The sequence below is a fragment of the Stegostoma tigrinum genome, chromosome 20, assembly GCF_030684315.1.
Source record: "Stegostoma tigrinum isolate sSteTig4 chromosome 20, sSteTig4.hap1, whole genome shotgun sequence".
Taxonomy (NCBI): Eukaryota; Metazoa; Chordata; class Chondrichthyes; order Orectolobiformes; family Stegostomatidae; genus Stegostoma; species Stegostoma tigrinum.
In genome coordinates this window covers 33,835,271-33,849,839 of record NC_081373.1, presented here as the reverse complement: position 1 = coordinate 33,849,839, position 14,569 = coordinate 33,835,271, and the positions used below count along the sequence as shown (strand labels likewise).

Below are 14,569 nucleotides of genomic sequence, written 5' to 3'. Positions count from 1 at the left end.
ACTGCTTACTTGTGTGAGACCTTCCCCTCCTGGACAGTGACAAGACCTAAAACAAAAACAGAAGTTGCTGGTAAAGCTCAGCAGGTCTGGCAGCATCTGTGAAGAGAAATCAGAGCGAACATTTCGGGTCCAGTGACCCTGCCTCAAAATGTTAACCCCGAGTTCTCTGCACAGATGCTGCCAGACCTGTTGAGTTTTACCAGCAACTTCTGTTTTTGTTTTTGATTTACAGCATCTGCAATTCTTTTGGTTTTTATTTAGTGACAAGATGTGCATGTTCAGTGGGCACCTGGAATACAGTGATGATGACTTTGAAGGGTGTTCAGATGCTATGTAACTAAGGAAGGGTAATTTGTGTGGTGTGGCAGTCAAACAGAGACTAGGGGTGAGGGGACAGGATTGGATGTGCAAGAGAGTGGCAGCCATGCTGGTGAAGTGCTGTGAGCAGTATGGCTTTGCGGCTGCTGTCATTACACTGTGGGTGAGGTACTTAGCTTAAAAAATACATTAAGATTCAGCGAATTGTGTGAGACCTGTGAGTATAGCTCTGCATTTCATGACATCCTGAGATTGTTCTGCCCTATCCCCACCAAAGCCTATATGACATCAGATTAGAACTCAATGCTGTATCATTAACCCTTGCAAAACAATTACCTTACACAATAATGCACTGTAGTGTTTTGGTGGACCTCACATTTCCAGACAGTTGACTATTGAAAGCTATCCATGAGCATGCTGGAGTGGTCAAGTTTGAGATAACAAAGGAGTGAATAAGGGTTTCAGTAGCAGATGAGCTGAGAGAGGGGTGAAAACGAATGATGTGAAAGAAACAGGTGGTCTTAGTAACAGCACAGATATGAGGTGTGAAATGTGATGTAAATTGGTCAGGGCAAAAGCTTCATTCAGACTGTTGCCATGGAAAGAAAAGGAGCAAGTCGCCAGGGAAACAGAATTTGGAACAGGGACTGAAAACAGCAGCTTCGGTCTTCTTAATATTTAATTGGAGGAAATTTCTGCTCATCTAGTACCAGAGGTCAAATAAGTAGCCCGATAATTTGTCAATGGTGATTTGAGGAAGAGATGGTTAGGAGATCTGAGTGTTTTTAACACGTGCAAAAACAACTCTGTGCTGTTGCATGAAGTTGCCAAAGGGTAATGTGTAGATGAGAAATTGGATAGGCTCAAAAATAGATCCTGAGAGTCAGTCACTTGTGGTAACAATGTCAGAGCAGGAAGAGAAGCCAATGCAAGTGATTCTATGGCTACAATAAAAAAGAGTGGTCACTTGTATCAAAGACTGCAGAAAGAATGAACAGGAAAGGTTTACTTTTCTTACAGTCACATATGATGTAAATTTGTCATTTTAACAACAACTATATTGGTATTAGGACAGGGGTGGAAACCTAACTTGAGGGATTCAAAAATGGAGCTCTGGAGAAACTAGGAATAGATTCACAAAGTGGCAACGTTTGAGGGAGTTTGAGAGGAAATGTTGAGATAGGATTGTAATTTGCGAGGACGATGGGGCCAAACTTTGTGTGTCTTGGAAGTAGAAGAAGAAAACAGTAAGTGCCCTCAAAAAGAAACAGCCTGATTCCTTGTGGGAACATCACCTAGCAACAAGCAACTCTGGAACAGAATTTTTTTTAATTTGGGAGGGATAAACAGTGTTGATTAAACTTAAAGCAAAGGCATATCACTAGATTTAAAATAAAACATTAACTATCTATTATTATTTTTCACATCTTAATATAAACCTGAAGCAACACATACTGTGGCATTTGTGACAGTAAGGTCCCTGATACTGAAAGCATCAGAAAAATGGTCATTCTTCAGTTCTATCGCGTAGGCGCCATATGTTACAGTGCCCTCTGATGGCCAATACTGTGAACACTTTTCCTGCAAGAACACAATAAGTTACTGCATGTTTTAAAATCACAGTGGAACAATTCTACAAAAACGTTTGCCATGTTAGAAATCAGTACTTAGAAAATAATTTTTATTGACCTTTTAAGACCCCCACTGAGTGACTGCTTTCAGCGGTTAATGCAACTATGATGGTAGGCCTTTTAAGTTGTCTTGGGGTCCCAGCTAAGCACTGGACTCCAATTAACATATTTACAAGGTATCATTTCAACTGGTCAGCATTATAATCACCCCAAGGTGGTACTGAAGTGCAGAAATTGAATGGAGGGATCACATATCCCTATAAAGCATCTACAGCCTGGGAATGAGCTGAATTAACCTGTTGAGAGCTGAATTTATGTACAAAACAGATATACGGCTGAATTTTAGGCAAGTTATTAGCGAATATGTTATGTGGCATATAAATAAGCCAAGTGTGTTCATTTAAACAAAGATTTCATAAATTGTTGCAGTTAATCCATAATTTTTATTGTGATTGTTAAATAGCACAGTTTATTTACTAAATTAAAGTTATAATTCCTCCTTCTGATTTATTATAATTTATTGTTTGCTGGTAGACCTTTGCAATTTCAAGATAGATACATTTCCTGACATGTAATACATGAGGAAACAGCAATATTTGATTATTTTTCTGAACTTTTCAAGTTTGATTGCACTAAAAACATTTCATTCGAAGTATGCCCACTGTATTAAATGTGATTCTATAATATCATACCTGCTCTCTTTCTCTGAGTTCTGTGAGCATCACAATGGTATGAGATTTGCAATCCCAAACCATTCTCCAAAAATCCTCCACTGTATTTGGAATTGGGCCTTGAGTAGCAATAAAATAATCCTTCTGCCGGTAACCCTGTTACAAAGCAGTTTCAATGACAACCAAAAACAAAACAAATAATCAAAATTATGTGCGCAAACTGTGTAAGTGTTGTTACTTGCTAACATGCTGAATTTTTTGTTATGCTTGTTTAGATTCAAAATAATTTTAATTTTTTCAGGTTCATTAGCAAACTTGGGATTAGATTGCTGAAATGTGACTGAACTTGGGTCTAGACAGCCACCCTGGCAACTTGATTTGTTTTCTGAAAAGAATCACTGTTCTGACTTCAAACATATTCCAATTAATTCAAGGTGAACCAAGCACTGAAAAACAAACCCAAGGACTGAATTATTAAGACAGTAAATCATCTCCCCATCACTCGCATTATGAAGAATTCATTTTCCAAACGCTAGTATATAAAGCCACGAAACATCCACTGTTTTTTTTCAAAAGCTCAGGTTATTAAAATAAAGTAATGGCTTTCTGCTAGATTTAATGGAGACAATAATGATCTGACATGTAAGATATTTGATATTTTATAAAATGGATTTAGCGAGTTTTAGTCCAGTGTAATTGACAGTTGGTTATAATGAAGATGTGCTAACTGAAATATTAATTTGTAATTTTGTTGACTCAGCACATAGCAGCATGTTGTATTTTTTAAGATTGGAAATTTTATAAATTAAAGGAGAATGCAAATCAACAGTTTCCCTGCTCTAACCAAAGAGCCTAAGCTGCTCAGCAAGAGTGGACAATACTTTTAGAGAGGCGACATGACCTGGATTGTGTATGTAATAAAGCTATTGGATTTGAACACAGCCAAAGAGATAAGTTACTCAGAGCAACTGCCTTTTCCCTGTTTCATTATAATTTTTTTGAAACTCCTTTCAAAGTTTTAGAGTTGAAAACACATTGGAAGACCTCATCTCACTAAGCAGAGGGTTGCCAAAAGGAGAATTCAGAAATTACTACCACTATCTCCAGAAAACTTTTCAGTACTGATCCAGAAAGACACCTCTGTGCCAGCAGCTTGTGTGTAATTGACTGGCTACAGTCCACTTTTTCGACAATCGGTGAATAACACTTTTTCTCAATTAATTGGCTAAAGTGCTTTTAAAATGTCACTCTGTAGCCTTTTCGTGTGTGTGTGTGTGTGTGCGCGCAAAATTTAAACTTTTTGCTAATTATCTTTATATCTGTGCTTAAGTTCTTCTTGCAACAAAGCAGTTTTCTAGTTGTTACTGAAGGAACCTCACTGACCTGTTTTTGATATTGAGCTGTATAGTCTGTTTCTAAATATAAAATGTACAATAACAGAGCCCTTTTTTAAATTTAAACTTTGCTGTGAGCAATAGAATAGTGGGCTACGCAAAGGAATCAGTACCCCCTTCCTAACTCAGTTGTAGAAATGGGAAAATAAACCACAAAACATACATACAATTGAGCTATTTCCACTTGCAATTTATGAAGTTCCTGAAGTGAGCAAACTAGTCATATTTTCAGCATTTATCCAAAATAGTACATGTAAAAACAAGCATGATAAGTGCACTTACATCAATGTATGAAGCATTGATATAATCAGAGAACTCTTGTCCTCTTTTCCTGGGCAGAACAACTCTGTTGAAATCATCTTAAAAATACAAATAAATTCCATTCAGCTGAATACCAACTGAGTTCATCCTATTCTCAGCTTGACAGAAATGCATATTAAAATGAGACTAAGTTCCACCAGATAATGAACATCATGAGAACAGTCTTTGCTCTTTCGTCAGCTTTAAGCAAGAACCTATCACTTTTAGAGGTCTGTGCTGAAGTCACTGAGAGTATTTAGACAGAGAAAAATTGGGTCTTGATTGGTAACAGGATTGAGGGTAATGCGGAGAAGGCAGAGGAAAGGGTCAAGAAACTTATCAACCATGATCGAATAACAGAGCAGACTCCATGGGCCGAATGGGGTGTCCCCGTATCGTTTGGTTTTATGACACCACGCGCAAAATGGAATTTGTGCCGCTGATTCCCCATGCTAATATCAAAAGGGGGCTGTCAGTTTAAATCTCAACTCCTATTAAAGTGTATAAATAATGCACTACCCCTCTGGTGTATTCACCTACTTAAAAAGAAAATCAGTAGAAATTATTTTGAGCGAAGTTTTACAATTTTAAACCACATGCTCAAGAGACAATTTTACACAGCTGACAATACAATGCTCACCACCTCACCTACCCACACCTGAACAATCCCTATGATTGTTCCCACAGTGTTTAGCAGCATGGAAAAACTTTACCACTTCTTTGAGCACTCAATCACATTATACATATTTGGAAGATAAATCTCAGAGTAAACTCAAACCACTATAAAAGGTCTGAAATTTAAGTAACCAGGGGCACCATTTGGTATTTTACTCCACATTTTGTTCATTTTCCTTGCCTCCCATGTGACAGAGCAGGCAGGACTTTTCTTCCAAAGTCTCAAACAATTCCAACTTCTGATTCCCTCTGGATAAGCAATACAAATAGCTTTAGTAGAATTCATTGATATGTTGTACAGTTTGTCTTCAGGAAAGAACATAGTTATGTAGTCATTGGTAACAATAAGGAAACAAGATGTCAATTTGTGAATGGAAACATGAGATATCCAGGAAGAAAAATGGCCCCATGTGACTTTTTCTGATGGATGGTGGAAATTATTTTAATATACAAGAGGATGGAATAAAAGAAAAGTTCACTTACAAGGAATGATCTGAAGAACTCTGGCTTTTTTCATATTTACTGGCTTATTTCCTGTTCGCATGTTCTCCTTCCTTATTCGGACAGTAGTTAATTTCTGCAGTAACAACATAGAAGGGAAATGGTCAAGCTGAAGTCAGAATCAAAATTATTGAACTTTTAATACTATAGTTTGGAAGTAATCAAAAAGCTAATGGAATGCTGGCATTTATATCTAGAAGGTTGGAGTACAAGGATGCAGAAGTTAAGCTGCAACTATACTAAACCCTAGTTAATACTGCGAGCAGATTTGGCACCATACCTAAGGAAGGAGGAGTTCAGTGTAGGTCTACAAGAATGATACATGGACTTCAGGGTTATGAGGAAAGATCATATAAATTCAGCCTAATTTCAAAGATTAGAATTTAGGAGATTGAGAGGTGATCTGATTGAAGTTTTCAGGATATTTACAAAAACAGACTGGATAGATAAGTATAAACTATTTCTATTTGTAGGAGATCACAGAACTACAGGGTGTAGTCTGAGAATTAGGGCCAGACCATTTAGGAGAGATGTGAGGAAGCACTTCGCCAAGCCCACACAAAGGATTGTAGATGCTTGGAACTCTCTTCCACAAAAGGCAATGGATGCAGGATGAGTTGTTAATTTTAAATTTTAGATAAATAAATTTTTGCTTAGCAAAGGGATTAAGGGATGTGGGCTAAAGGCAGGTATATGGAATTAGGCCACAGATCAGCAATGAGTTAACTGAATGGCAGATCAGGCTTGAGGGGGTGAATGGCCTATTCCTGTTCCTATGTTGCTACATCCTTGGGTCAGATAGACCTTCCCTATCCTTAAGTATTCTGAATTTAAAACTCATAATAAAAGCATAGCGTACAATGACATTACAGTCTGAGAGGAGTTAAAAGTCAGTGAGCAGAATCATGAGAGTTATTCATCTATTCACTGGACTCTGTGTTCTAGAGTTGGTACAGGACATTCTTAAAAAGAAAGCTATATATTGTATTGTATTCAAAAACAATATTTCAATTAATGTCAGATATCACAGTTCAAAGAATTATTTTAGTAGTTCATGCAGTGTTAAATGGCAGGCCCTTCTCTGATTATTAAATTACTAACTCACATTAAACTCTTCTTCCAAGCCTGTGACATCAAACTGTCCTGCTTTACTGTGAAGCTTCTGTATATGCTTCTCCAAAGAGCTCACATCCAACTCTGTGTCGCCATATAAGTAATGTTCAAGCAGAGCTTGATAAATGAAGGAGTACTGCATCTGCAACAAACAATAAAGTAAACAAAACTACATTACACCTGAATATGTGGCACAATTTTACAACATCATAAACTACTTGGATGTCTATTGGAACCAGAGGACAGCTCCTGAGGCACCAAAAGTGCTGTGTTCAGGTATCAGCTATGAGCAGACTAATAAAAATGTATTAAATAAACAAAGGCCTGATGGAGAAAATTAGTATAGAATACAAAGAAAGGCTTTCTTTCTCCTGTTCTTTTGAAGTGTTGGTTCAACATCAACCTAGCAGGAAAAAGAGATAAAAATGGTTAATACTTACATCAGTTTGAACTAGTTGTGAACGCTGACCACGAATTCTTGACACAAAACCAAAGACATCCACTTTCTGCTCTGCATATATCATATCAATCATAGCATCGATAACTATGAATGTTCCTGTTCTGCCTACACCAGCACTGCAATGTAAAAAGGATTGTTAAATGTCTATGCTTTCAGTGTTTTACAATTCATCTTGTAACATTAGAAATAGTATCTATTTTCTCGTCTCCCTTGTTTCAAGTCTTTCATGTTCTAGCCACAATACTATAGCAATAGGTGGCCACAAGTTATATTCCATGCTTTTAGTCTTTCCAAATTTTACAAGGAGGCAGGTAGGGCCAAATCCCTATGAATCTTCATTTTTCTCTGAGAAATCTCCTGTGATGGTGAGCCTTTTCATGTCCCCACAGGTGAAATTAAGAATTTATAAATATGGAATCTCAGTTGTTTATTCAGGTTCCATTCCTACCTGGTCCAATGCATTGGCATACTCATGTGCTACCAGGCCACAAGTTTATTTTATTTTCCAATAATGGACTTAATATTAGATTGAGCAAGCATTTCTGTGTGTTCTACTTCTGTGTGGTGCTGAAGTGTAAAAGTAATTACAGACTCATTGGACGTTTTAAGAATTTCAGAATTAAATATTTGTTTCATCAATGTAACTAAGAAATTAACAAGTTCCTTATGACTTTGAACTACCATGGTGTGAGTGATCCTTGCTAAATAGGTTCAGGACAGGCTAAAACCCCTACACGCCCAACCTGCTCCAATGCTGAAGCCTCAGTACAAGCCCCAATGCACACATATGGAGGAATACAAACAGTACTTCACATTACTGTGGAGTGCCTCCACTCCAGACATAGTGATGGTCTAACCAACGTAAACTCTGCAGTTGGGCAGGCGATGACTTGGCTCCACAATTTGTGCTTGCTAATTAACTAAATGAATAACAAATCAAAGTACCTTGCTTCACCTTTACCCTATTCCATGCACATAATGACACTTTTCATTTGAATCAACTCAGCATATAGTAAGAAATTCTCCCCAGCACTAGAATAAAAAAAATGGAATTGCCACTCTCTGTCAAAGCTACAGATATTTCACAAACCTCAGCAGGATTTGCCTGTAATACATACTGATATCTTTCAGGGGCTTGTACCGATAGTAGCATCTGTGTTATTGCCTGTTTGCTCAATTCCAGAACATTCCCCAGCCACTGAAAATGTTAAACTAGTTAGACAAAAAATAGTTTGTTTAAATTGTTCAAATGAAAAAAAAATGATTGCGCATCTTGGTGAGAATACTTTTATTTGTGATTATGGGACTCTACATTTCTCGCCTTGTGGACTGTATACATGGATAGATGTTAACCATACCACACGCAGAATGTGAAATTACAATCATAGAAGTTCCACATTCTATCTACAGGATAATTTTGTTTGATCTACTTCATACAAAATTACGGAGATATATATCCTGCCTTTCATCCGATCTTTGTGGAGGATGATGTATCACAGGGTGCTGGCCAGTGCCTCAGGGACTGTTCATTTGAAACATTTTGTGTCAAATGTGCTTCTCTACAGCATGCATCAACTTTTTATTTTGCAAGATGAGGCAGAATAAGGCATTTCAAAGACTTTTACACAATCACTAATTCCCAAAACAAGGTAAAAGTTTGATCAGACTAGAATTAGGAATGAATAGGATAACATCATTCAAAGAACCAAGGAGATTCTACTGCATGAAGGCAATTGTCTATTTTAATCAGATATGATCTATGATATTAATATTCGCAGACTAGAAGTTGGATCAGCTAGTGACAATATTTGTAGCAGCTATAAAAGCTTATTTTCTGAGGACAAATTAATTGACTGACGCTCAGCTGATATTTTCTTTAGATATAAGCCACATCTTGGAGACGTTTTCTCATAACAAGCTTCTGAGATTTCCATGGCACAGGTGGCCTGACCTTTCACTGAAGATTGTTATCGTGTAGCTGGTAATAATGCAACATACATACTATTTTGACAGTAGCTTTGGTGAGAAAAAATTTCAAGGGAAATACACAATTGCCCAGGTTCCCTGAGTACAACAGTATGAAGAGCAATGCACATCTCCACAGTGAAAGCAATAATCCATTTCTGAAGGACCTGTATGAGGAATCAAGAGATTAAGGAATTGTCTCCTGAAACAATTGCAAAGATTCTTGATTTAGATTAAAGCTAATACATCCTTGTTTTATGCAAAGGGGAAAGAGGTGCCTACATGGGAGCTTGTAGCTGATGTGTTCTGCTTACAAATACAAGTAGTACTACTACCAGTATTGATTTCCAAGAAAGAAACTTCATAATACATAAGAAGAACAGTTCACAGAATTAATATATGAGGTTGTGTAAAATAGAAGTTCAAATCCCAAGACAGGATTAGCAAAGGCACCGCAACCCAACATATACAAACTCTACTTATGAAGGTAAAGATGAAAAGATATTCAGCAGTGGATTTTCCTTCAAGGCAATTGTGCAAAACCTTGTATAGCTACTTCATAAACTTTAATAGAACTGCTTTTATAAGGAAACAACAAGGGTAGCTTTGAAATAAGATACCATAAATGATGAGAGAAAAATTGGCCTCATTAGCACCCAACATTTAGACACTATATAAAGCAAAAATGAAAGGCAACAACAAAAAATAGAACCCAAACCCAAATTTATAATTGAAATCATACCATACAGCATACAAAGGTCAACTAATCAGCCTGGTGCATTTTTTTTAGTGCTGGTCTTCTCTCTGTCTTTACTTCTCTTATCAACTGTAGTAAGTTAACTAGGTTAACCATCTGTCCTGCCAGCCTACTGGGATGGAATTTAGATAATGGTTGATTATGGAGCTGCAGATAGATAAACAGGTGTTGGAGTTACAAAGCTGTTACCACAACCAAAAGGCACGTTTGTGATTTTTTTTCCCCTTCTGCATCTAATTTTGAAAGCTACCAGTGAAAATGGTGGAAGAATTACCCGGGATAATTTCACTCGTGGTCCCTGTCTTGCAGCTGTTCTGGGATTTTCCACTTAAATTGAAAGCAGCCATTTACTAGGTCCACACACATACAAGTGAGGCATAAATGGATGATAATGGGATATCATTATACTGCCCATCTTGACCAACATAGTAACATTAAACACAAAGGACACCATCATCTGACTGGAATTTGGAGTTATTTTGGTAGTGATAGGTCGTTTCAAATTACACTTCATCACTCTCCGCACTCATATTCCCTCCAACCACTACTCACAAATTCCTTCACCCTCAGATCTATGACCAATCACAGAGTGATCAACCACAGCCCTTTCAAATTTAAAGAATAAATAGCTGATCTGTTTCTCTGCCTGGAAGCAGATCTTAGCCCCATTGTATTAGACTGTTGGAGAAGGTGGGTATGTTTGTACTATGAGAAAATTACACTATTCTAGGATTGGACTAGCTGTATAAAACAACTTCAATACTAGGGGACATGCATTTAAGGTGAGAGGGGAAAAGTTCAAGGAGATGTGAGGGCCAAGTTTTTTTTAGACAGAGAGTAGTAGGACTCTGGAACATACTGCCATGGCTGGCGGTGGAGGCAGATATGATAGGGACCCATTCCTGTGTTGTATAGTTTTATGTTCTAACTGGTCTTTTGCCATTCTTTATGTCCTATCTATTCTATAATGTGAAGTCCTATACATCTGACATCCTCAGCTTTTAGTGTTAAATTAGCTGATCTCAACGAGTGCACCTGTATTAGGTGCTATGCCTGTCCTGCGTACCGCAGGCTATGATAGGCAGAAGGTCGTTCAGAAATACTAAACAAGGCAACTCTCTATTCCTAGCTATGGCCTCATGTGGAGTAATCACTTGGAAGCTAAATACTGCCTGTTGAGAACAGGACACTCATTAGAAAGACAGAGTGTCATTGCAGGAGGGCTGTCACCAGTTCTGCAAAGCCTTCTCTAAGAAAACTCACAAAAAGGCGCATTCCATTCAATCAGATCATGGTTGATCCTCTGAGGTGAACCTTACTCTTTTTTGGTTGCGTCAGTTTTGTTGAGTTTCATAATGGGCTTCCTGCTGCAAGGCCGCCATTGTATCTTATATAATTCACTCCATGAAGTACCTCTTTTATTCCTATGGTGCTTTTCTCATTTGATTCTCGTCCCATTCTGCCAATTGACATAACCAGTCTAACTCACCAATGCTGGGTTATTCTGGGATACCGTGGTGCCTGCATAACTTTAAAAGGCTATCATGCACATGGTCAAGCATGGTCAGTCCAAAGTTTCCCTACATGACTCCTGGCATTGGCTTAGTACACAATAGACAAGAGGAAATTATCACCCCAAGTTTAAAGGCAGGAACCTGGAGATCCTGTTGTATGGGGTGAGTGCAGACACAAGGCCAGTCGTGGGGACCTTATTGAACAGACCATACCAACCCGGGCCAAGGTTGCCACTTCGGTCAGTGCAGTCTCAACCATCTGGAGGAATGCCCAGCAATGTAAGAAGAAGGTTAGTGATCTCTCAACTCTGCCAGCATAAATTCCATTATCTGGTCTCTGGTACTTCAAACTCACTCTGACTCTGTTACCACACCCATGTTGTACCAAGGTGTATGCTCTATTACACTCATTGTTGCCTGCAACTACTTCCCTCACTCACCACCTACCTCAACTCTTAAAAACACAATTTCTATATGCCTTCAGTGATGCCAAATCATTCTCTCAGGACATCTCTCCAACTGTACTGAGAATAACAGCTCCACCAGCAACTTTAAACTCATTTACTGCTTGCTTCTCTCTCATTCCAGGAGGAAAACAACCCACAAATAGGGCAGAAAGTGATAAGACATGTAGCGGGTTGCCTGACATTTGACTCCTTACCCCTAATGTGAAGGATCCTGACTCTGACCACCGCAGGTAGCTGACTGACTGTGTCCAAGTGCTTGGGCTGTTGTCAGAGGCTGCCTTTGACTTACTGTGCTGCCCCTTGACTGAAAGCTATTTCCCTTGCATTGACTGGGGACTGTGGACAACCATGAAATGCTCCAGCTTTGTATTTGTGCTAACTGCAGAGCAATACAGCAATTCTGTGAGCCTCTGGGTAAGGTGGCAAAGTGCAAAAAGTCAAGGCAGGAATTCTGTGAGTAAAAAGAATGGCTCACAGTGAGTGAGCACCAAGAGAACAAGTGAAGACCCCAGAGACACAGATTGGTCTGACCTGTGTACTGGTTGTCCCTAAGCGCAAAGTGTCCTTTCTGCAGCTTTACAATGATAGTTGCTGGTGCAGCCAGAAGTGCAGCATTGAAATGAAGGAGCATTCTCTAAGTGGATTCAAGATGTCCCATTAGGGTTTGTAGATGCTACACAAAATCGATGTCAGTACCCATGGACATGGTTTCTGCATAGCCAGTATCAATGGACCATGTCCCAATATATTGACACCTGGCTCCAACACAGAGGTTCTTTGGAGCAAGCAGTGAGCTGGAATTGCCAAGTACCCATTCTGACTTCCAGGCTGAGAATTCTTGGCATCTCCTTTTGATCATTTCAGGCGGTAGGTTTATTGAGGCAAGATGTGTAGTTAATAAGGTTCGTATAAGCAGCCATCGTGCTTATTAAGCAATTCGCTTCTGTCTGCCTCAAAAGAATTTCACCTTGATGCTAGAGCTCTGTTAAAAGATGCAGCAAGTTGCTGCCAACTTTGAAATAGTCCTCACTGGATTTCTCACATGATTCTGACATTTTTCTCACACAGTCTACAATATTCAGCCCCCTACAAGATTTTGCCTTCTGTCTCAGTGCCATATACCTGCTCCCCCACCATACTGCTTGACACCTTTAGTGTCTATAAGTCTATCTATTTCTTCCTTAAACATATTCAGTCGTTGGCCTCCATAAACTGTAGCTTTCAGAATTCTGCAGGCTCACCTCTTTGAGTGCAAAAAATTTCTTTGGATTTTAGTCAAATGGCCCATCCCATGTCCTGAGACCAACGTCTTATTCTGGAGCTCCCAGCTACTAGAATCATCCCTGCATTTAGCCCTGTCAGAATTTTATATATTTTAATGAGGGATACTCTCACTCATCTAAACCAGTGTGTACAGACTCCGGCCACCCAATCTCTTGTTTTATGTCAAATCTGCCATTCTATGAATCACTTTAGAGAACCTTTGCTGTACGCCCTCTGTGATAAATATATCTTTTATCAACTAAGACCATGAAAACGGCCCACAATACTCCAGGTGTGAAAAGTGTGTAACATAAGTAGAATCCACAGTGAGAGAGAAACAAAACAAAGGACCAAAGGGGAAAAAAAAAACACCTGGAAGACAACAGAGTTGCTAAATTATTAGTTCCACTTCATTAATACTTGCCTCTCACAACTTAGGAGTTGTAAATAATTCAAACTGATAAAAGGTTTGTCTGCAAGTTATGCTATACGTATTAAATGGAAGAGAAATATCAATTTATTAACAAGACTTCCTTGTTATAGAACAACTAATTGTCTTCTAGAGTAAAACGGACATTAGACAGATTTCAGAACATTCAATAGTTATTTCATACGGGAAAGTGAGACATTATGTGAAGTGAATATTGATTGAATTACACCTCTCAATAATCTGTATGTTCTCTGTAATGTAACACACTCAACAGCTGCTGGGGTTTCCCGTTTAAGATAATGAAATGTGAGGCTGGATGAACACAGCAGGCCCAGCAGCATCTCAGGAGCACAAAAGCTGACGTTTCGGGCCTAGACCCTTCATCTTATGAGCATAACTTAAATTGTAGGCTCGTGGAAATCCCCAACAATTGTAGATCAAGATAACATATAATTTGACACAAAGCAATTGTTATAGTTAGGCATCAATAGTACTCAAAGTTCTTTAATAACATATGTAGTCAGTCATGCAGATTTTGGAAGAGCCAACATGACTTTGTGTAGGGATAGTAGGAACTGCCGATGCTGGAGAATCTGAGATAACATGGTGTGAAGTTGGATGAACACAGCAGGCCAAGCAGCATCAGAGGAGCAGGAAACAACCCAAAACGTCAAGCTTTCCTGCTCCTCTGATGCTGCTTGGCCTGCTGTGTTCATCCAACTTCACACCATGACTGTGTAGCTTGGAACTGTAATGCATATTAATAATGCTTCACTTGTTATGGCAGAAGGACGAAAACTTAACAATTACCTGCAATGAACCACAATAGGTCCTGAATAGGAAGGATTCACCATTTTAACCTTCTTCAGAAATTTGAGCATGCCAATGGGTGCAAATGGTACACCAAAATCAGGCCAGCTAGTGAAGTGAAGCTGTGTTATTAGTCTTGGAGATTTGTTGCCCACTCTTTGCTGTAAAAAATGCAATAAAAACACAACAATTGTTTCATAATTCTCATGCATTTAGAAAGGTACAAGTACACATAAATGTTTCCAGCAATGAATCAAAACCTGTCATTCTCTCCTTACCTAACGTGAAATCAAAAAGACA

The 14,569-nt window shown here is 38.6% G+C and overlaps 1 protein-coding gene across 8 annotated transcripts in view; it reads right to left on the bottom strand.

The window, feature by feature from the left end:
• The window catches only part of ptprea (protein tyrosine phosphatase receptor type Ea), a 296,189-nt gene that overhangs the window by 17,454 nt on the left and 264,166 nt on the right, over positions 1 to 14,569 (bottom strand). For all 8 annotated transcript variants that reach the window (XR_007249547.2, XM_048550902.2, XM_059653095.1 and 5 more), the window contains 7 exons: positions 14,270 to 14,430; positions 7,044 to 7,179; positions 6,596 to 6,745; positions 5,473 to 5,566; positions 4,297 to 4,373; positions 2,642 to 2,776; positions 1,774 to 1,899 (listed from right to left, as the gene is read on the bottom strand). Coding sequence is in view for 7 of the 8 variants with exons in the window: in XM_048550902.2 (XP_048406859.1) it covers positions 1,774 to 1,899; positions 2,642 to 2,776; positions 4,297 to 4,373; positions 5,473 to 5,566; positions 6,596 to 6,745; positions 7,044 to 7,179; positions 14,270 to 14,430 (879 nt within the window). In the remaining variant the exon portion in view is untranslated. The remainder of the gene's footprint in view (positions 1 to 1,773; positions 1,900 to 2,641; positions 2,777 to 4,296; positions 4,374 to 5,472; positions 5,567 to 6,595; positions 6,746 to 7,043; positions 7,180 to 14,269; positions 14,431 to 14,569) is intronic.